Here is a 23,765-nt window from a genome sequence, read left to right on the forward strand (position 1 = left end):
ATTTATGAAGCCCAGAATTTTAATACTGACACTACCTGTTTCTTTTGCTAATTTATCATAAAATGTCCATCTCTAATTGTCCTTAAGGTGGTGGTGAGGGAAGGAACAAAAAAACTATGCTAAAATATTGAGTATAACTTTTTGGGGGTTTCTCTTTTAGGGGCAATGTACCTGAATCCTCTTGGATTTCACCACCACATTAAAAATGTGTGTGGTCGGTGGGGGGAGAAAGGGGGGTAGCTTTAGTTTGACCACTTTCCTTTTTTTTGTTTTCTAATTGCTTCCTCAACATTGCTGGTCATTTAGTTCAAAAATGTGTGGTCACTGCAGGGAAACTCTGAACAGGTAAATTATAGCCTTTGGTGTATTTCACAATTAACTGTCAATTAAAGATTTCAGAGAATTATACGGTTTTGCTCTTCCTTGTTTGTTCCCTTCTCATTTTACACACAAGCTCTCATCCTTCCTCCAGCTGAGGCAGTGTGTGGGCAAACCACTACATGCCCTCTGTGGATATATGCCTCAGTGAACCAGTGCCCATCACCTTTTGATTTTGATAAAAGAAAATGTTTTCAGTTGAAATGGACTTTGTTGTGAATTTTAATTTTAATATCCGGCCCTGTTTTCTTTGTAGGTCTGTCTGTGTTGGAATTTTGCCTGATTATTGCGATGAAGCACTTAAATTCCATTTATGAAGGAGAGCCTTTTAACTTTGAAATGGTTTACAATGGTGAGGTTTTTTTAATTAAAAAAAAGTTATCTTGGTTCCTAAATCTAAATTGTAAAATGCTTTGAAGGACATCTGGTAGCCAGAGTCCTTTCTACTCCTTACAGAAATACAAAATACAAATTATCTTGTCCGATTAAGAGCATTTCATTACAAATGTAAGATTATAGTGTTGTCAAGAGAGGTCTGTATTTTGTGATCAAGCTTTAAATTTCTAATATATGTACAATTCAAGTTACATTTCCATGCAGTATAATTAGAGGGAGAGGAGAAAGTAAAACTTTTAAAAATGCTTAATAATTACAAACCAAATGAATGTAGCAGATTCTTGGGTAGACCCGTTGCTAGAGGCTGCAATTTTTCTCTCTCTGCTCTAGACATCCAGTAAGCCCAATGCCCTAACTGGTATGGTAGTTCTAGCTGGATGAGATAGGAAGATTGTTAATGCTCTATAAAAATGTTTTAGCTGGTTAAGCTCTGGCAGTACTGCTAATTTGACTCTTGCTTTGGTGTGCAAGTATGCCCCTACAGGGAGCCTTTATGTACTTTCACATCAAGTAAATGAAAACTGTGCTCCTGGATTCATCAGCAGTTTGTTTTGGAGACTCTTGAGCAAAGTGATTTGGTTTCTGTGTATGTCATCCACATGGCAGACAAAAAACATGTTTCAAACGTGCCGAAAGAAAATTGATGTAACAATTGGAAGCTGCAGAGGAAGCTAGTATTATACAACATAGCTTGTTTTCCTTCTGCATCGGCATCTTCCAGGTAACCTGGCTAATCTTCCTGGCGTCTCTCATTGCAAAATCACTTTTTGCAATTCCCACTGCACAATTAGAATTCCATAGAGATGAGAAAATTCAGCTGGGAATACCATGGGCCCGAAATTGGTGGACATACCACCCAAAATCGTGAAATTGATCGAAAAATACCAACATACCACCAGGTGGAAAATTCATCAGCGACATACAGCTGGGCAGTGTGCATACCGTTCAAAATTGCCAAATTGATGACTTATCGTCGATCCTACAGACCGCCCTGGAAAAGGAGGTTTTAAGTTGATCTTCAGTCGGCGGTATGCATCTTCACCTGTGAATTTTTTTTCTGTCACCCCCCCCCAGCAATCTGTTGTGATTCCTCCTACCCCCCCCCCCACCCAGCAATCTGTTGTGATTTCCCCCCCCCCCCCCCCAAATAGCGATCTTCCCCACCCACATACCTGCACATCGCTCTCAGGCCAGCAGTCTCTCAATTCTGGCCTCTGTCTCTCGGGGGGCGGAGCTTCGCAGCAGCATGCGCGTGAAAAGGACTCCCGAGTGAAAAGGACTCTTCACCAGCTGCAGTCCGCTCAGCATACCACCGAGAAAAAACTGATGAAAATTGCGCACACTCCGTCCCAGCGATATGAAACGGCATACTGCCGAGAAATGGGCAGACAACCAATTTCGGCCCTATGTTCCTTGGACAGCTATTTTGAGAGAGGTCGCTCTAGTTGACAAATCCCATAATCTTTTTACCAATCTACGTGGAATCTTAACCTTCAACCAAACAGCAGTGTATAATTTGGAGGCTTTTCATTTATTAAATGCCATTGCTGAAAGGTTATACAATGATTTATAATCTAGAACTGAGGAAGATGAAGGGTGGTAAGATGCACAGGAACCAGTCATGAAGAATGATGTGTTAATACTTGGATAGTTGTCTGGCTGCTTGCTTATACATCTCTCAAAATAGTTATATTAATAACATTGGCAAATCCACCAGACATTTAGTACTTGTTGCATTACAGAATTCCAGAAGTTCATTCAGAGGAGGAATCATTCTATGCATAACTTTGAGAAACCAGTAGTCTTGAAGGTAAGGAAACTTGCAAACATCAAATTTAGTGACCTTATTCATGGATTTATTTTTTTTCACTTTTCCCATTCTACTTTTCTTCCCCACCCATGCCAATCACCTCACCTCTACTGAAGGTGAAAACTCATGCACTGGTGGAGTTTCATAGACTGTGTGTATGATTTTGTGTGGGTCAGTGACAACCCAGCCAAATTCAGTCCTAATCTGATGTCCAGTAAAACTAATTTCTAGTAAGTGTTACTGGATTGTAACCAAGACTAAGAACCCTGGCTGACTTGCCTGCAGATATTTGCAGTGCGTACTCAGCGGATTATTTTACTCGGCAATGATCGACCCTCCAGCCAGAAGTAATAAATCCAGTATTTATCTACTCTCCAATTATATCTTAATAGAATAGTTTTCACTTTCAACAGTTAAGCACTAATTCCATATATAGTTATCTGTCCTTCCAGAGTTGTTCGACTTGAGGATTAACAATTGGCCTACTTGCAATAATCTGGATTAAATGTAATTTTACACTACCACCACACTTCACTTTAGTGTGGCAGATACTAATCCTGGATGAAATTTAACAGACTAAAAATAATTTACCATTTTAAGTAAAAGTATGAAACAAAAGTTTGGAAAATAGTGTACGTACAATATAAATGAAATCGAGCAAGTAAAGTATATAATGTGTCACTTACCCATCGTAGTAAAATTTCTTATTAAAATTTCTGCTCTCGGCTACCACTTTCAATATCCGTGTATCGATTTGAATCATATGATTATACCTAATCAACGTATGGGGAACAGACAAGAGTACTTTATCTTGCCAATACCAGGAAGTACTACTGCCCTGATGCAAACTCGTTCAGTTTGCTTTTAAAGATGAACTACACAATATTTCATTTAATTATTGTTGCATACAATATACAAAAAATGAGTATAGAATACAAGATTCACGACCAAATTAGCAGGAAACTATCTGTATCTAAGATCCAGATTATATTAACAAGGTTTCAGACAAACTGATCTATTAACTGTACTCAGATGGTGATAATCTCATGCATATTAAAGGGAATACCTGCTATCTGTATTTCTATCCATTTAAACCAGAGTTTTACTCCTGGAAATACATAGGTTGCAACACGGAAACAGGCACTTGGGCCAACCAGTCTGTCAGCCTTTACCCTCCACTCAGGCAAATAGTTCTGATTGTGTTTACCCACCCTGTTCCCATATCCCTTGAACAACTTTTCCTTCATTCACCTAATTTAATCTTGAATGTTGACAGTTTCTGCCTCAACTCCCAACTCTGAAAATGAAATGCACAACTGTCAAAAGGAGTTTCTCTTGCCCTCCGTTCTAACATACTTTTAATCTTGTATCAGACTCTTAATTTAACAATTTTAAACAATTCTGTAATATCATGTACATAACCTTTGTTGTTTTAAATGAAAAGACCTAGTTTTTCAAATATTATATATATTTTTCTCCTGCTAGGCAGCATCCTAGTAAATCTGTCTTGTACTCTCTCTCTTTAAAACTTCAATATACTTCCTGTAGTGTGGAGCTCGATACTGCGCACTAAACTACAAGGTCCCCACCACTTACATCCTCCACACTATCCCGGGCAGCTGCCTAAATGGGACCATTTCCACTAAAGTCAATTATAAAGACGCTGCTTGTAACATTAAAGTGCTGGCTATTTAGTACAATTTTAATGTTTTTCGCACCTCGATATAGTGCGATTAAGTGCTGTTAACTATTCACCTGAGGAGCAGAGTCCAACTATAATGCAAAATGTTTTAGCAAGAGGTAATCCATTTGATATTTAAAAAAAAAAAATTCTACTGAAAGTGCTGTCCACTCATGTTATCTGTTTTTAATGCCTCAGGAACAGCTGATTGAAGCTGCCTGAAGTCGCCACTTTTTGACTGCCTCCTGTAATTATTAACAGTGCGAACAACTGGAGACTTCAACCAGCTTAAATCAGATGTTCACTGAATTCAGATAATTTGTTGGTGAAATAAATTCAGATACATTTTACCAATAAGCACATATCTGTACCGTTCACCGGTCTATAACCAGGATTTCACTTTCCCAAATAAACATAATCTCAGTACTCAGTGTTATGGTCGAATTTAAGGTGAATTCCTGGCCTTGTTCTATAACCAATTGAGCAGTTACACTTTGAAATGTAGCAGTTTGATAACTTTATGATCAAAAGGCATAAACTGCAATTTTGAACAGCAGAAGTACAACAGACTCTGTTTAAAAATCACTTCAAAATAAACCTTAAGCGAAAAACAAAGTTATATAACGGATGTTTTAAATGTGTTCTATTTCCAGATTGTATTTTGCTCGGTGATATGAATGACATGGCCATTGATACTAACAGACCCGAACGTGCAAAACCCAACAGCCAGTTTTGTTTTGTACTAGGGAGATTGATGGATTTCCTATCCGCCGCATATAGCGGACAAATCGCAATTGCATGAAGTTGTCCGCAATATGCGGTGGGGACTGTATTTTCAAAAGATGTATGCCGTATGGTACAATCTTATGGAAGTTAATTAATATACTCTACACTTCTCAATGCAGCGGCTGAGTCACCAATCTTCCTCCTTCCACATCTTTCAATAGGACAATGACGAATCGAATTTCTTTTCAACTTCTTAATTAAAACTGAAATGAGGGAAAATTCTAAACTAGTGACAATTGTAGTGTCTGAGTTGTACATCGAAGTGCTGGTCAGCAGATATTTTTGGTAAAATTCCTGCCTCTTGATTTGAACAGAGATTTTGTCCCTCCCATTACCCTTCATTCATTGTCAGCCTGCTTCACGTTCCACTTTAATTACTTTCCGTGCTCCCTAACTCTTAAATACTTGTTTGTAGATGGCCAACTTATTTGTTTTCCCTTTGTTCTCTTAGGCATTTGAACACCTGCATCAATTGGAATTGATTAAACCAATGGAGGGAGCGTCTGTCCGAACACAGAAAGAATACCAGCTGGTGAAACTACTGCTGGATAGCAGTCAGATAATGGATGCACTGCAAAAGTATCCACAATGCCCAACAGATGTCTGGCTTTGGGCATCATCGTCTCTGGAATAAACCACTTGAAATTGGAACTTGTAAATCAACGGAAGGAATTTCTATTTCAGAAAAATATTTTTCTGCATCTTTAATTAAAAACGTGTTTTTTTTTTAATTAAAGTTGAAAATTGTTGCTGGAATGCAAGAAAGTCAAAAAATCCAGGTTTGCAATCTATGTACAAAGTAATATTTTCCCTTTAATAGAAACTAATTCTATTTTGAAAATTGTTTCAGGAGGGAGAACCATCTATTTTTACCACTGACATTACATGAGTGTCACAATGATGTATTTAATGATTTGTGCATTTTTAAATAAATGGGAATGGATTTTGCCCAGCACTTTTCTCATGAAGACCGGGCCCGGGTTATTACTGATTTTGCAAATAATTGTCTATTATTAGTGGTAACTTTAATTATTTTGTCTTCATTGCTCACCGTACTGACATTTATGCATTAAGATAATTTGGAGAATGTGAAAAAGCTGGTAACTTCCCATGTCAAATTTTAAACTGGCAATAACAGCCCTGTGATGATTAATTTTTCAATTAAGGTACAATAATGTGACGGTAACTGTTACTTTTTGGATTAGTGCTGCTCCAGTTTGGCTGATCACTATTTTAGTGGTGATTGATCAGGGAGGTTTTGAGAAGCCTTGATTCCAGATTCATTCCAAACATTTGTAATATCAGGGTTGACTCATAAAATCAAGTTTAATCTTCAACACAAATTAGATTAATAATTTTTAATTGTTTAATTCTCTTTTGCTAGTTTGCATCAACAATGGGAGATAGGATTTTGAAGGTGTGAGGTATGTGCCAGAGAGTGAGACTGAAGGCTGTGCCACCAATGGTAGAATGAAAGGGAGAGGGGGCTGGAGTAAAGAAAGAAAGGGAAAGCTGTGCAGAGATTTAATGAAGAGAATTAAAGTGAATGTACTGAGGCATAGCTCGATAACAAAGGTTAGTCAGAATTGGGGTGAGTCATGAGTGGCTTGCAAAGAACCACTTCATACTAACTTATGGTAGCCCTACATTGAATTACACATCTCTACAGATCATATAAAAATGTAAGAATATTAAGCTAAATGTAATTAGAAATAAGACTGGTTGTGCACAATGCTGAGCTGTTACCCAGCTGAATGAAGAGCAGATGGTAGATGGCTAACAAAGATACCTGGTGAAAGGGCAGGGAAAGCCAAATATCTAATCACTTTGTATAGAGACAGATGCTCTCTATCTACACACTGATGCACATGGGTGGCCTTTGTTTTGCATTGCTTTACCATTGTAATTCCCCCTTCCCCCTAACCTTGTTATAAGCCATGTGCTGCTCTTTCCAAAAGGGAAGGCAGAATGGTTTTGATGGAATTCTCAATTACTACCCGCAGTAGCTTTCTCTGGAGAACAGGACAGGGATTCAAACAAGGGAGGAAAATTGCCCGGTTTCCTTTCCTGGACACCTCCCTCTTGCTCTTTCTCTTATAAAACAGACATGCCCAACATTTGCCTATACTATGCCATATGTACCCAGAACTAAGGTAATTGTTTAAATTGCAGTGGTGGATAGTAATAGATCATAGAAACATAGAAAATAGGTGCAGGAGTAGGCCATTCGGCCCTTCGAGCCTGCACTACCATTCAATGAGTTCATGGCTGAACATGCAACCTCAGTACCCCATTCCTGCTTTCTCGCCATACCCCTTGTTCCCCCTAGTAGTAAGGACTTATATCTAACTCCTTTTTGAATATATTTAGTGAATTGGCCTCAACAACTTTCTATGGCAGAGAATTCCACAGGTTCACCACTCTCTGGGTGAAGAAGTTTCTCCTCATCTCAGTCCTAAATGGCTTACCCCTTATCCTTAGATCATTTGACCACCTTCGAGGATTTTTTTATGGTTCAATGCCATGGTAATGGATTAGAATTAATATTTATCTGTAACCCTTTATTTTGTGCTCAGCAAGGAACATTACTGCCATGGGGTGGAACACATGCCATTTTAGGCAACCAGTGTCTGCATCAAACATGAACTGGTGAGGTACATTGATTAATCTTGGTCATGTATGTCATGGGGTAAATCTGAGTCATTGACCTATTAAAAGATGCATAGAAGATGCAATGAAAATCATTTTTTTTTTTCAATTTCTCAGACATCAGAGCCTAGAAATTAGGGGAACTGTAGTGTGCTGCTAGAAGTGGGGCAGGGTAGGAATTCTATTTGTCCACCTGTCCAGGCCCACATTTGAGGCCCAGTGTCACTTGAATAAGGGTACACAGTTACAGATACCTGCCTTACTGGGTCACTAGGATTTCAGGAGGGAGGGTAGAAAAGAGAGAAAACAGGCTGGGCTAAGTGTAGCAATGTAAAAACTTCTGGCAGTGGTTGCATTCGCATTGTGTCATTGGGATACGGCATTGTATGCCCCACTTAGTCATTATATGGCAAGTACACCTGCTTCACATAAGCCTACTTGTTATTGGCAGTGTGGTGGTCAGAACAAACAGGATATTCGCAGAGCCATACTTCATCCAAATATAACAATGCCCTCCTTCCAATCATTATGCACCCAAAATGAGCTTGAATTTATAGGCCAGGTTCTTCATGTCCTTAGTAGATCTAAGTAACAACCACCACCTTGTAGAGTTGATGATTTCAGCTTTATTCCCTCACACTATTCCAGAGCAGCAAACCAACAGAAGAAAAGGGATCTGTACCTGTGTAATCAAATCAGTTAGCACATGAAGGGAAGGTAGTAGTAACAAGAGCCAGGCCCCAGAGATCAGAGGATGCCCCACCCAGGAGGCATTTATTGATGTAATCAACGATTGCTTCTTAATTCAGCATCTGAGGACTAGTACTGTAGGGGATATATTTGATTTAATATTCAATGAGCCACAAGTGACCTAGAGGTGAGGGAAGCAATTTGCTGTTTTGTACCACTCCATGGTAAGCTATAAAGGACAGGGTTTTAGCAAATTCAATAGGTTCAGGGCACTGAAATGGAGACACCTGGTGCCAGTTAAATGAGAGATTGAACCTACTGAGGATGATTCCAATACAAAGATTTCACACCCTATGATTTGGAAGAGACAATATGATTGAACCCGTTGTGGTTTTCTTGGAGATTTAATTTGGTAACTTGCACCTGAAAAGCTGGTTAAGGTCTTAAAAGATGAGCAAGTCTTTTTTTTTTTGGGGGGGGGGGGGGGGGGAAAGACAGTATAAAACAGTACAGTATTACAAAGAAATAGGGAAATGTAAAGAACTAAAGTGTGCAGATTGGGGTGTGAGGCTAGAGACAGTGCAGAGGTACAGTGTGGCAAGGCAAAAGGACAATTTTTAAACCAGGACATGGATTTGGACAAGTTCAAAATTTGTGTAGGGAGGAAAAAGTATTTGAGAATACAAATCCCTAGCCAGCCAAAGTGCGGATAAGCAATTTCAATCAGAGGGGAGAACCTCAACTGTCCTAACGTTCCACAATTAAGGTCACAAGGTAAGAGATGGTGGTTGGAATGAAGAGTGTTGGGTATTTTTGAACAGTAAGGGAACAGTACCTGAGCAAAGAAAGCAATCATTGAGTACTGGAGCAGAAATGTTGAGTATTCATCAGTTCTTTTACAGCAGCATTGTTCTCCAGTGGTGTACAATCTTGATTGTAGTAACCAAATGGGAATCAAGTGTGCAAACTCTCCACTGGCTGGAGTCATACCTAGCACAAAGGAAAGTGGTTGTTGGAGGCCAGTTATCTCAGCTCAGGACATCACTGCAGGAATCCTCAGAACAATGTCCTAACAATCTTCAGCTGCCTCATCAATGGCTTCCCTCCATTTGTTTGCTGATTGCAGCGTTCAGTTCCATTCGCAACTCCTCAGATAATGAAGCAGTCCCGTGCCAGACAGTGAAAATCTCCAATGAGAGTGTCCCCTCAACATTCAACATTACCATCGCCAAATCCCCCATCATCAATATCCTTGGGGTCCACCTTGACCAGAAATTCAACTGGACTATCTCCATAAATACAATGGTTACAAGAGGTCAGAAATTAGGTATTCTGTAGCAAATCTCACCTCCTGACCTCCCAAAACCCTTCCACCATCTGCAAGGCACAAGTCAGGAGTGGAATGGAATACTCTCCACTTGCCTGGATGTGTGCAACTTCAACAACACTGAAGAAGCCAGCTCGATTGGCACCCAATCTACCACCTTAAACATTCATTCCCTCTACAACTGACAAGTGTGTAGCATCTACAAGATGCACTGCAGCAACTCACCAGGGTTTCTTCGACAGCACCTCCCAAACCCACAACCTCTACCACCTAGAAGGACAAGAAGCGCATGAGAACACCACCACCTGCAAGTTCCCCCCCAAGTCACACACAATCTTGACTTGGAAATATATCATTGTTCCTTCATCGTCACTGGGTCAAAATCCAGTACCTCCACCACATGGAGTGCAACGATTCAAGAAAGTGGCTCACCCCCACCTTCTCAAGGGCAATTAGGGTAGGGTAATAAATGCTGGCCTTGCTAGTGACACCCACATACTGTGATGGATATTTAAAAAAATATCTTTATCTAGAATTCCATCCTTGGTGTGCATGATTGAACATGATGCATTCCATTCAAACAGCTGTGTGTATTTCATAAACAGCAATTAAAATGTGCGCATGCACTACTCTTAGGGATACAAGAAAAATTACAAACATACCCTAGAAATTTGTGTTCATCACTAAAGTTGCCAGTGAGGTAATGGCCACAACATTAAAGGAGAATAAATTCTTTTGAGGAGCTGGAGATTGGTGTCACAAACCTGTGCAATGCCTTCCGTGTGTTAATGGAGACCTCAGAGGTGAAGTTCCTGTCCTGAAGTGGCATTCGAGTTTTGCACAGCCTCTGGGAGCGAGGCTGTGGAGCTCGCAAGGAATTTTAGGCAATTAAAAAGCCTAAGGGGGCAATGCACTCAGAACTAATACAAATTAAAATGCAGTGAAAAAGTGCAGCTTTACTGTCTTTCAAAAAAATGTACTAAGTCTCAAATGTGATTATTCAGCTCCTAAAGCTGAATTCCCTTCCAAACCTCAGAACAATAGGAAAACTGCTTCAGCAGCAACACAAATGGTTCAGCAAGCCAGGGAAGGGACACAGAGGGTACGCCGCACCACTCCAGCTTTGTGCAGGGGGTCAATACTGCAAGATAGGTCTTCTACCCACAGTTCCATAAGACCCTCCAGAAAGGATGTGGGACTACATCACATGCCAGCAGTGCTACCCCCACCACCTAGCTCCAGTGCCTAAAGAAGCTTCATGACCTTGACCAACCACCTACCAACAATCTGTACCAATCACAAAGCACATCTCCCATTCCTAACCTCACCACCTTGAAAGAGATGGTGCAGGCCATGCTGGACAGGGGCATGGCTGAACCCTTAGTCAGCGGCAGGACTGAAAGTAGACAAGATGCTGATATCCTCAGGTTATCCTCTTTCTGACATGCACCTCCTGCTTTCCTGCCCTCCGGTCACAATTCCACCCTTGTGCCTTCCTCATTTCACAAACCCCCAAAATGCCCAGCCAGTGGTTGACCAAGAAAAGTGAGGAGAGTGAAGAACAGTCACATGATTTGACACTCCCAGGCACCAGCTCCTCCAGGATGACCAGCCAGGCCATTTGCAGTGTACCCACTGAAAGTTAGCAACCTTCCACCAGCCATGCAGCCGCCACTGGGGTAGCACTGTATGACATCAGTAGGATAGGCTAAGGCACACATAAGACAGTTACTAACAGAATGCATAAGGGTGATAAGTTGATTTTTTGATGTCATATTGGATGGATAGACATAAATTTGGATTGGAAGGTGTGCTTTATGGTGGCTTTTATTTCAGCATCGTGGCCAAGAGGACGCTGTAATGGTCAGTAACAGAGGGTAAGGAAGGTATGGGACAAATGTGGAAAGTGGATTGGGGTTGTGGTCACTGATACCACAGGCGGATGATTCCGGGCTGTCTAAGGTGCATTCTTCCTTCTGTTTCCTCCTCTTCAGCATCTTCCTCTGCAAGCAGATACTGTAAATCTGAAATGACAGCATAAAATGCTGGAAATAGTTGGTCAGGTAGCCTCTCGACCCGAGACATGAACTCTGTTGCTCTCTCCACTGATGTTGCGTGACCTGCTGAGTAGTTGCAGCATTTTCCGTCTTCTCGGTGGTCTTCCTTTACTACCCACGACCTAGCAAGCGTCTAGCATCACTCCCTACCCACAAAAAAAACTTAACATCTACTTCAATAAAATCAAACAGTGCAAAAGCTTAAACACAAACTTACCTGAAAGATGTGGGTCCCTTTAAAAGGTGCTGACATAGCCACTGTCAGCCTGCTTGCATGCCAAGTTTACCCTGCGCGCTTAGGGCCTTGCACTGAATTCAATGCTAGCATCAAAGTTCGGATAGGTGATATTAAGTCAGCAATACATGCTGCTTGACGTCACCATGCCGCCATTTTTTTCCAGGGCAATAACTCAACGGCAGCGCAAAGGGAGGGAGGAAAATAGCAGCTGCCACCAGCTAGCGGAAGAGCGGCAGCCACCATTTTATGCCGCTGTGGAGTGGTGATAAGTACATGAATTTCTCGCCCAATATGTCTACTGTGTTGTTTATGTGGCCATTGAGTTACTACCTGGAACTGGTCAATTTTCTTCCTACATTGTTCAACTTTGGTTATTTTCCAGATTTATTATTCACTAATTAGATAAAACAATCATACTACAATAAATCTTTCTTCCCGGTATGGGCAGAATTATTTTGCTGCAATGTGATTGGTACAGCATCATCACATTCCAGCAGGAAACTTCTTCCAAGTTAGAATTGTCTTGCCAGTTTCTCACCTAAATATAATTCAAAAATATGGAGGGGGAAGTTTAAAAAAAACTTATCTGTAAACTGGTTTCCCGTTTCTCCCTTCTTCATTCCAAAAATATGCATGAATCCACCAGCCATCTAAATATCCTTAAATCAAGGCATACCTTCCTGCAGTAGTAGGAAGCCCAATCCATATTGATCAATAAGTAGTACAACAGGAGATTAATTTGCACTTATTTTTTGATAAGTTTGTAAGCACCCCGAATAGTAAATCTCATCAATATGCACAGAAACATTTTTGTTTAACTGGTAAACCAAGCCACTATATCTCCCTTTGTCTGTAGAAATGTCTCAAGTGATGAAGCTATAGTAAACTGGGGTGGTGGGAATGGAGAGGTTCTGCCGAGGACTCTTCTCACTCTTAGCAATACACAATGCGTTCAATGGAACATGTTATGATAAACAAAGAGATTTCAATTAATGATTAATAATAACCCAATTAAGAATGGTTAGCTTGCACACAGTCAAAATACAAATCAGATACCAAGTATTTGGAAAATATTCCTGGAAAGTTCTAGCAATGTCGTATTTCCCAATTAGCAAAGCATTGGAAGATGCATTGATGACTCAATTATCCAAGCACAGAACTATGCCGAAAATATTTAATCAAATATATTGAACAGTTGTTAGTAAAGAAAGAACTTGCATATGCCTCAAGACGTCCAAAGTGATTCACAGCCAATAAAGTACCTTGGAAGTGTAATTATTGTACAAAACATGACAATCAATATGCACATAGCAAGATCCCACTAACAATGAGATAAATGATCAGATAATAATTTTGGTGGTGTTGCTTGAAAGACAAATGCTGGGCAGGACACCATGAGAACTGCGCTACTTTTCTTCAAACCTTGCCGTGGAATCTTTTTTTACGTCCGCTTGAGAGAGCACATGGGACCTCGGTTTAACGTCATATCTGAAAGATAGCACCAACAGTGCAGTGCTACCTCAGTAATACACTGAAGTGTCAGCCTAGATTATGTGCTCAAGACTCTGGAACCATTACTTTTGATTCAGAGGCAAGAATGCTACTGCTGAGCCAAGGGTGGCACCTCATTTCAAATAGAGGCCAATCCAAATTGGAACACCCTGCTAACCTATTCCTCCAGAGAAGGCTCCAAAGCTTTCCCTGAAATTCATCATCTGGAACATAGAAATATGTATGTATTTTAAACCCATGCAATGGCGTTACTGCTCCAAACATATTGCTTCCATCCATCACAGCCTTAAACAACATTTTGTTCAGGACAGGCAAATGCGCCTTGGGAAAGTAAAACATACTTTGAGTATAATTCTGGCCTTGCAGCTGGCTTAGTGTTTGCAAGTTATCCATTAGCAATCCAAGGGGTTGACCCATTTGCTGCTCATTAAGGTACCACATTGAGACCTGTGGGTAGATGGATATGTCCTTAACTGAATTACCTAGAATATATAGCACAGAAACTGACCATTTGGCCCAACGAGTGTGTGCTGGTGTTTATACTCCACACGAGTTTCATCCCATTCAGTCTACCTCATCTAAGCCTTTCAGCATATCTTTCTATTCCATTTTCTCTCATGTACTCTTTCTCTTGAAAGGATTTAAGCTATTTGCCTCAACTCCTGTGGTAGCATGTTCCACATTCTAACCACTGAATAAACAAATAGCCTCCTTATTTCCATTTGTATTTATTAGTAACTATCTTGTATTTATGGCCCCTATTTTGGATTCTCCCAAGTCATTCTCTTCACATCTACTCTGTCCAATCCATTCATAATTTTCAAGACATCTTTTCGAAGAAAAATGCCCCAACCTGTTCAATTTTCCCCAACAGCCGTAATCTCTCAATTCTAGTCGTATCCTTATTTAAATCTTTTTGTACTGCTTTTATGTCCTTTTTATAGTACAGAGACCAGAACTGTGCACAGTATTGACCAGGGTCTATTGCAAGTTTAACATAACTCCATTACTCTTGAATTGTATACCCCTAGAAATAAACCCCAATGCTTTTTGTAGCATTTTTAATGGATTTGCTGACCTGCGATGCCGCTTTTAATAATTTGTTCACCAGTACCCGTAAATCCCTTTGCTCTTTTACCTCATTCAGTTTCTTATTTTCTAAGGTATAGGCAATGTTTCGATTTTCCCTATCAAAGTGCATCACCTCATATTTATCTATATTAAAGTTCATTTTCCACTTAACTGCCTAATCTTATGAGCCCACATTCTTCTTTTAGCATATTGCACAAAGTTTAAAAACTTGATATGAAGCTGTGTTTATAATCACAGGCCAAAAAGGTCAGTAGTTACATTAATTCAGTTGATGCATTGATTTCATTATTTTTTTTCAGTTCTTTATAATGCTTAGCCTTAAGTTGGTGTGTGTTTGGGGCTACGCAGTAGGCACAGTTCATTACCATTCACTGATCAGAATACAAGAGCTTGCATCCAATGTTCCTTTAATTTTTTGGGGGTGCACGCTCCCTTTAACGGGTTGAGGGCCCATTCAAAATACTGTGCATGTGCGTTTTTTTCTATTTAAAAGCCAATGAGCTGGCTGCACCGGAGATGCTAGAGCGCTAAGATTAAAAGGCAACATTGCGTGCATCCCATTGCAGGCAACCAGTGCTAAGAAATGAGCACTGCTACAGCATGCAAAAAATGGAAGACTGCTAATGAAGGAAGAGCAAAACAGATGCTGATTGGTTACCAGTTTATACACAACATGGGTGTTAAAAAGCACAATTTACTCACAACTTTTTTTTTTTTAAATAGATAGTTTTATACTACAGGGAATCTATTACAGCGAGTGTGATGCTACAGTGGAGTTTTAGCTTTTTTAGTTAAATGCTAATTGTTTTTTGAACCTTGTGTACACAGGTGGGTTAGAACCAGTCGAGTCTATATAGAACAGACGGCTTGAATTGAGGTGCCACCATTCTTAGCACCAACTTCCGTGTCCATGCAAGTCAGACACAGTGTTTTTGAACAAGGCAGCTGATGATTTCTTTTTGCATCTTGCTATTTACCGACTTGCAGCATTACTATTTACATCTACTGAAGTAGAGGGCACCATGAACCTGTAGGTAAATGCAATGCTGCATAACCTCAGGTTACACAGCTTTTCTCAACAACAGAAAATATATACACTCTGTATGCAATACAATTTTTTAAAAAGCTTCAAATAAAATACCAGCAAATGTACTCCATTTCATATATAGAATGTATGTCATACAGCAGTCACTATACAGTTTCTTAGGGGAACAGCAAATGTTTCTGTACAATATTTAACAATCTCTTCCATCTATCCATCCAGACCTTTCCCTGGGTCTCTGTTTGCTAGATATTTGCAAAAAAAAATCCCAAGTACATATCCAGTATTACAGTAATTTGTGCCCACAAATGCACAGAACATTGATACAGACTAAAGCAAACATAACTGTTTAGAGGTAAGTGTATCACAAACTGCTTTAAGAACTCTCTGTTGGCAAGTTCTGAGGTAAGCAACACTTAATATAGAATGTCATTTGTATCATTCTGTCCACAAAAGCATCTTATGAGTGGTCAAAGGATATTTAAACTTAATTAAAAAAGTTATTATATTGCATAATTAATAACTTCACCCTATTTCAAGACCATTGTTTCTCCCTGTGAAGTGTAGGCTGTAAGGAAGAGTTGAAGTCTACAATGTTATCAAAATAATTGCTTTGTAAAGCAATTAAAAAATCTTTCTATGAATGAATGATACAAACCACACTCTACAGCACAAGAACCCAGAAGCGGTTTCCTCCTGGCAGAAATCAACCTGTGTTTTTGAGTTAGACACCAGCTGACAATCTAATCCAAGGTTGTACAAGTGGGCATGTAGAATATATACACCATTGCATTTGCCCTTTTTTCCCTCTCTGCTTGGAGTATGGGGACAGATTTTTCTTGATTTTGACATCGTAGTTTTCTTGTTCTGAGCCTATGCATAACATTTAGTGTTTTTCAGTATACTAAACAATTTATGATTTTAAAAGTAAGCACTTCATATATGCATAAAATATTAATTCACAGTGAGTTCCTGATTTGCAAAAAAAAAATTTTTTAAGCTGCAATATATTCTTGGGGGAAAGAAATCAATGTAATATTATTACGGGGAGGGAGAATGTAGCACAAATAAAATGCCGTTACCTGATAGAAATAACATTTTCAGCTAATTTCTCATTAATATGTTGAAGAAACTGTTATATCGAAAACCTGTGTACAACACAAATGATTAAAATGTTGATTTTCTAAGTTTGCATAGCCTTAGCGTACAACTTGTAATCTGAGATACCTGAAGTTGATCGTAATGCAGTGTTAACTGTTCATGGTCCACCAATTGAAGCAAGCTTGCAAAAGAAGCAACTGGTGCTAAAATTCAGGAACTGATGAGAATATAGAATCCCCCAAATATTAAAAACATTAGGAATATTTAGCCCTAAATTACAAATTTGTGCTTAACAATAGATTTTAGTGGCGGCTTGGGGATTGTAAAAAATCATGATACTTTTTTTTGTTGTTGCTTTAGTGATATACTGCAGCTTTAACTAATACTTTGTCATTCTTTTACAATAGATTATAGCTGAAATCTAAGTCAACCGTAACTGAGCAAACTCTTTATAATACTGTCAGTTCAGTCACAATCAGCTTCAATTTGATCAGTAATCCTATTGCAAAGTATAAAACTGCAGAAATGCAGTAAACACTTTAGTGTCATCTATCTAAAACATTTGGCACCTAATCAGTACTCACACAGTCAGCATAGTCTGTGATATCCCACATTGTGCAGTTTTGTACTGAAGCATTTAGCTATACTGCAACAATGCAATGCATGGTTAACACTTGGTTAAGGACAATTGAACCCTGGCCCTGAAAGGTAAATTGAGCAGCAGATGCAGTGGTTAGTTTTGACTTGTGTCAGTTTTGCTATAATGTATAAAACCATAGTATTTGTTTAGGAACAGAAGTCAGTACCAGTCACTTGTATGTGTATCGATTGCATATATTAAAATATTTTTATTTTATTTATTTTTTTTAAAAAGTACCTCTGTTGCCCTGCAAGTTTTTTTAAACTTACTGAAATGGCACCAAAATTAGTGTAGGACTGTCACCACAACTCAAAACAGAGAGGGTTTGGGGTAACAAATTCCTGAGGTTATGTTGGTACAGTGACACAGTAGACTAATGACTGCACTTAACAGGTATGCAAAATTACTTTACATGTGTAATGAGAGGAAAACAAAGGATATATTACTTTACAAAATAAAAGCATTCAAATTTGAAAAACACCTCCAGTGTTAATTATATCTCGCAAGTTTAAAAACAGAAAAGCATGCGTACATCTCTGAATTCTCTATAGACACAGCAAATCTAAAATAAGGAAGTGCTTTTGAAAGCCAATTTTGGGGCAAAAGATATTTTCAAAGCTTCACGTAGCAAAGGAGCTATTAAAAGCAGACAACTGCATGGTAAAAATTATTACATGGAGCTTGCACAAGAAAACAAGGCAGAAACACTTTTTTTTGAATGGCCTTCTCCCATTGGCATAGAAAGGTATAGTTTACTTTTTTTTTTAAATGCAGTGATTTAATACATAAAATTACATTAAGGTCAACTGTCAATTCAAATCTGTTAGTGTTATCAAACTGAAAGTACTAATATAGTTTATCAAATGTGGAAACTGAGGTATACCTTGTTGAGGGAGGTTTATGGTTATAATGTAATGCTTGAAGCTTCTTTGCTATGTCCCAAAAAACCTTGATTTGTTTATACATATAACAGCAGCACACTGAACATTCACAAGCTATGTCATATTGGCATTACAATAGTTCTTTTGTGAACGCAAATAGCAAATGCAATAAAAATGAATTGCCCTTCTTTCTGAAATGAAATGTACTGTTATTAAAAATTAACAGTAGTTCATCTGAGGGACTGAGACACCCTCACAAGAAGCCAGTTATCTGGTGCACTCCAGTTTTTAGCCACGCTCATGTTGCCAAATTTCAGGGCCACGCTCTTCTATGACTTTGTTCTTAAAGACTCATCTGTTACCTATTTAGCTTCACTTGCTGGAAGAAAACCGTTATCTTCCAGTATCTCTAGTGAAGCTTACTGAAGTGTTGAGTGATCCATGCTACAACCACATTGTCTTCTATACCACCTCTGACTGACTGACTGTGGTACCCGTTGCCTCCATTGTCCACTTGCCATTCCATTGGATACCAGTTCTGTTAAGTGTGTAAGGACAAGATACTGAGTTGTTTGTTGTGACCAGTCAAATAAATTCAGCAGATAGCAGCTCTATTGTAGAGTCCCTTGGTCTGGTTTATGACCACTGTAGCCATCATAGGCTAGATTCTTTGGGAGGAAAGTCAACATTTGTTACCATGGTGACTACTGTCACAATGTTGTCTGTAGTAATCGTGTTCATTAGTCTTTGCATCTGAGTGATGCGTTCTGCAACACAACCAGCAGATAGTCTTGCCTCTGCGTCATGATCCCAACATTCTTCTGTAGTTTCACACAACACAGCTAATCCCTACAAGAGGACAGAAAAAAATTAGGAAAATTTTCTGCGGCATACAAACAAAGTTAAGAAAAATTGGAAATCTGAAATAAAAACCAACTATGCTGAAAATGCAGATAACAGATCTGTCAGCCTGAAGAGAAATCCAAGTTAAGGGCAGTTAAAGGTGCCAATAGGATGCTAGAATATACATCAGAAACATACAATATAAATCTGTACGACTATCACTTTGCAGTGCACCGATCAACCCACAATTAAGTTCGGTATGGGTACCATACTGCATAATGCAAATACAATGAGGGTGATGGGATTAATCTTATTACTCTTTTCCAAAGTGTAACGGGGGATATGTTTATAAGGAAATACTAAAGTCTAGAGATCGAGTTAAGGGGTTATTAGGGACAAAATATTAAATGGTGTTAGCTTATCTTCCATAGTGTTGCTCACTGATCACTAAAATTCATAGGAACATAGGAACAGGAGTAGGCCATTTAGCCCCTTGAGCCTGTTCGCCATCCAAATGACATCATGGCTGATCAGTGACCTAACTCCGGGTCCTCTGGGAGATGGGACATGTGCTGTGCGAGCCCCTGGCCTGTTTTTTTAAATAGCTCATTACACTCTGGAATGATTGCTATAGATTGGAAGATGGCTAATGTAATTCCCATTTTTATAAAAGGGTGACAAGACAGACCTGGGTGACTATAGGCCCATCAGTTTAACATCAGTAACAGGGAAAATGCTGGAAAGAATCATAAGGGATGCAATATATGAATACTTGGATAGGGAGGGACACATTAGGGGCACCCAGCATGGATTCATAAAAAAAAAAATCATGTCTCACAAATATAATTGTATTTTTTGAAGAAGTTACAAAGTTGGTGGATGAGGGAAGCCCAGTCGACATTGTCTACTTAGATTTCCAAAAAGCTTTTGACAAGGTACCACACAAGAGGCTTTCTATAAGATCGGAACCTCTGGTATTAGTGGAAATATATTGAGCTGGATACAGAAGTGGTTGGCAGGACGCAAGCAAAGAGTAGTTATAGATGGATTTGGATCTGTTTGGAGACAGGTCACCAGTAGTGTCCTGCAGGGATCAGTGTTGGGACTGTTGTTTTTTACTATTTTTATTAATGATCTGCATTCAGGGGTTGGCGGTACAATTTGAAAATTTGCAGATGATACCAAGATCTGGGTGAGTGCTAGAACTGTAGAAGAGGCTCGTCTGATTCAGGCAGATCTTCATGTGTTGGGAAATTGGGCTCATGTTTGGAAAATGATGTATAACTTATTTAAGTGCAGTGTTATGCATGTGGGCAGGGCAAATGCTCAACATTCATACACCATCCAGGGAAAGGAATTAAAGATGGTGGAGATAGAAAGCGATTTGGGCATTCTAGTGCATACATCGTTAAAGGTACACGAGCAATGCTGTGCTGCGACAGCTAGAGCAAATAGGGTATTGGGGTGTATCCATAGGACAATTGAGTACAAGACGAGGCACACTGTTTTGGCCTTGTACAAAACCTTAGTCAGGCCGCACTTGGAATACGGTGCAGTTTTGGTCTCCTCACATGGTGCAGAAGGTCACTAGACTAAATCCAAGTCTAAAGCATCTTAGTTATCAAGATAGGTTAAAATAGTTGGGACTCTTTACCTTAGAGCAGCGTCGACTTAGGGGGAGATATGATTGAAGTTTAAAGGATAATGAAGGGAATAGACAGTGTTCCAGCTGACCATTTATTTCGATTAAATAGGCTAGGCAGGACCAGGGGGCACAAATTTAAGTTGTGTAAGGCTAAATCTAGGTTCGATCTAGGTCAGGAGATGGTTCTTTTCACAGAAAATAGTAGAGCTCTGGAATAAGCTGCCCTCTCATGTGGATGCAGATTCGCTGAATTCCTTCAAGCAAAAGCTGGATTTGTTTCTGGCTGCGGCGGAAATTAACTCCTACAGAAGGTCGGTACTTCAGGGAATTTAATGGCCAGAGTGATCTCCTGGACTAGTTTTGATCACCTAGATGGCTCGGAGAGGAATCTCCCGGATTTTTTTTCCCCTCCCAAATTGGCCTGGGTTGTATATCTGTTTTTTTTGCCTCTCCCAAGAGATCACATGGTTGCAGGTGGGGTGTATAAGTTGTGATACACAAGGTGTCGCAATTGTGTGCTTGATGGACCAAATGGTCTTTACCTGTCCGTCATTGTTCATATGTTCGTATAGCCGCCTTTGCCCCATATCCCATAATACCTTTGATTAACAGAAATCTATCAATCTCAGATTTAAAATTAACAATTGACCCAGCATCAACAGCCATTTGCAGAAGGGTGTTCCAAACTTCTATCACCCTTTGCGTGTAGAAGTGTTTCCTAACTTCACTCCTGAAAGGCCTGGCTCTAATTTTTAGGCTCTGTCCAATGTCCTGGAGTCACCAGCCAGTGGAAATAGTTTCTCTATCTATCCTATCGGTTCCCCTTAGTATTTTGAAAACTTTGATCAGATCATCCCTTAATCTCCTAAATTAATTCTCTATCTCACCTGGGTTCCCCTTACTCTGTACACTGTCACACCAACCCTGTTCTGATCCTGCACCTCTCTACGAGGTGTCACCTGCACTAGTTCTGCACATTCAGTTCCTTCAACATCAGACGCAGCTTTGTACATTTGACACAATCAGGAGCGTAAATGACCCAGGTTTTTTGTGTAGTTTCGGCCAGAAGTGGGGACTAATCCTGACCTAAATATTTAACATCTGCTGCAAGACTGGGCCTAAAAGGAGTATAGCAGTTTCAGCCATGAGCAGGGCCTTTTAGTGGGACAGGCAGATCCAGGGGAAGGATATAAATGGTCCTATATTTTAAATGCTGGAGCAGTCCCTGGTGGAGCAAGGCAGAGCCCAGAGTAAGTAGAACTTAAACTGGCCAATATTTTAAAAGTTGAAGATTTCAAATATGTCTAATATTGCTTACGTTTTGTGTCTCAGACTCTGGTTAAAGAAGAAATGGCTGGCAGACCTGCACGACTCAATGAACAGTGCCATTTATTGACCAGAGGACCGTAACTGCTGTGTGGTAGCAAATACTGATACACGATTTTGCTATTATAAAGTGCTGCCATAAAAGCATGACTCAAAAATTGTGACATCCAAAGTAAGCTTAATACCTAAGATTATCTGTCTATAACACAGATCACATGAAGTATAGGTACCTTATCCCATGTAACACAGAAGATAGGTTGAGCCTGTACTCATTGGAATTCAGAATAATGAGAGATGATCTTTTCGAAACATATAAGATAATGAGGGGGCTCGACAAGATGGATGGAGAGGATATTTCCACTCATAGGGGAAACTAAAACTAGGCGACATAGTCTCCGAGGCCGCCCATTTAAAACTGAGTTGAGGAGGAACTTCTTCCCTCAGAAGGTTGTAAATCTATGGAATTCTCTGCCCCAGAGAGCTGTGGAGACTGGGTCATTGAATATAATTAAGGCAGAGATATACAGATTTTTGAGCGATAAGGGAATAATGGGTTATGGGGAGCGGGCAAGGAAGTGGAGCCGAGTCCATGATCAGATCAGCCATGATCTTATTAAATGGCGGAGCAGGTCAGAGGGGCCAGGTGGTCTACTTCTGCTTCTATTTCTTATCTTTCTTATTACAGGTTGAACCTCCTTTATCCGGGACTCCCTTATCCGGCACCACCCCTCATCCTGCACCATTCCCGGCCACTCCGACACGAACAAATGGAAGTCCTTCCTTGCTGCTGACTCCCGCAATCGCTGGCCTGACCTCATGATCCACCGCCCCCCAAATCCCACCCACCCCACCCCACAATCTCGCTGCCGCATCCCGAGGCCAGCCAGGCCCGATATCCCCTTGCTCAGTACCTGTACCATCCAATTTACATGACCTCCCCTCGTCCGGCAAAATCCCTTATCCGGCACAGGCCAGGTCCCGAGGGTGCCGGATAAGAGAGGTTCAACTTATATTCCGTTGGTAAAACAAACTTGTATCCCTTTAATGCCACAAAGTTTATCTATTGTCGTCAAGTAAACAAAACCTCCGGTGATGGATTTAATTGTTTGCTGAGGGAACTGTGCAGGGTTAGGTCAGAGATTAATTAGTCTTCAAGAAGGTCAGAATCCTGGATTAAAAGCAAATAACAAACCTGGCATTGTAATATTCAAATGATTTATAAACAAATACACTTACAGGATGCTTTAGCCAGTACTCTCTAAAAATAGGTCTCATCTTCTTATGCACAACCACGTCTTGCATATCTTCAAGGGATGGATGCTGTCCAACTTCCTCTTCAAATGGCAACATATATTCATCCACTGGACCTGAGTATCAAACAGATCCACGAGTACATTAATTGCTGTTTCTAAATGTTGGCAAAGAAGGTGACAGAAATTGTCCTTGAAGTTTACATTGATTTAAGGATTCCAAATATTATATTACCAATAATGTAGTAATTTATAAAAAAAACTTGCAAACATTTAACAAACTACGAAACGCTGCAATAGTAGGATGTCAAGTTCTCTCTGGATGAATTAATTAAAATAGGCTGAGTAGCCTTTCTCACTGTAATTATCTTGTGAAAGGTTTCTTTTAGTGAATAAGTACTAGTCAATCAGACTTGCAATA

The 23,765-nt window shown here is 39.8% G+C and overlaps 2 protein-coding genes across 7 annotated transcripts in view; one reads left to right on the forward strand and one right to left on the reverse strand.

The window, feature by feature from the left end:
• Positions 1-6,129, forward strand: part of orc4 (origin recognition complex, subunit 4) — a 109,504-nt gene extending 103,375 nt beyond the window's left edge. For 3 of the 4 annotated variants that reach the window (XM_070875348.1, XM_070875349.1, XM_070875350.1), the window contains 3 exons: positions 635-730; positions 2,517-2,584; positions 5,503-6,128. In XM_070875348.1, coding sequence (XP_070731449.1) covers positions 635-730; positions 2,517-2,584; positions 5,503-5,685 — 347 coding nt within the window. In that variant the 3' untranslated portion in view covers positions 5,686-6,128. Of the gene's footprint in view, positions 1-634; positions 731-2,516; positions 2,585-5,502 lie in introns of all 4 variants that reach the window. The other variant, XM_070875351.1, reaches the window with a different exon arrangement.
• A 7,087-nt stretch (positions 6,130-13,216) lies between these two features.
• Positions 13,217-23,765, reverse strand: part of LOC139259729 (activin receptor type-2A) — a 163,786-nt gene continuing 153,237 nt past the window's right edge. For all 3 annotated transcript variants that reach the window (XM_070875352.1, XM_070875354.1, XM_070875353.1), the window contains exons 10-11: positions 23,331-23,461; positions 13,217-19,129 (exon numbers count right to left, since the gene is read on the reverse strand). In XM_070875352.1, coding sequence (XP_070731453.1) covers positions 18,935-19,129; positions 23,331-23,461 — 326 coding nt within the window. In that variant the 3' untranslated portion in view covers positions 13,217-18,934. The remainder of the gene's footprint in view (positions 19,130-23,330; positions 23,462-23,765) is intronic.

Source organism: Pristiophorus japonicus, chromosome 3 (genome assembly GCF_044704955.1).
Source record: "Pristiophorus japonicus isolate sPriJap1 chromosome 3, sPriJap1.hap1, whole genome shotgun sequence".
Classification (NCBI taxonomy): domain Eukaryota; kingdom Metazoa; phylum Chordata; class Chondrichthyes; family Pristiophoridae; genus Pristiophorus; species Pristiophorus japonicus.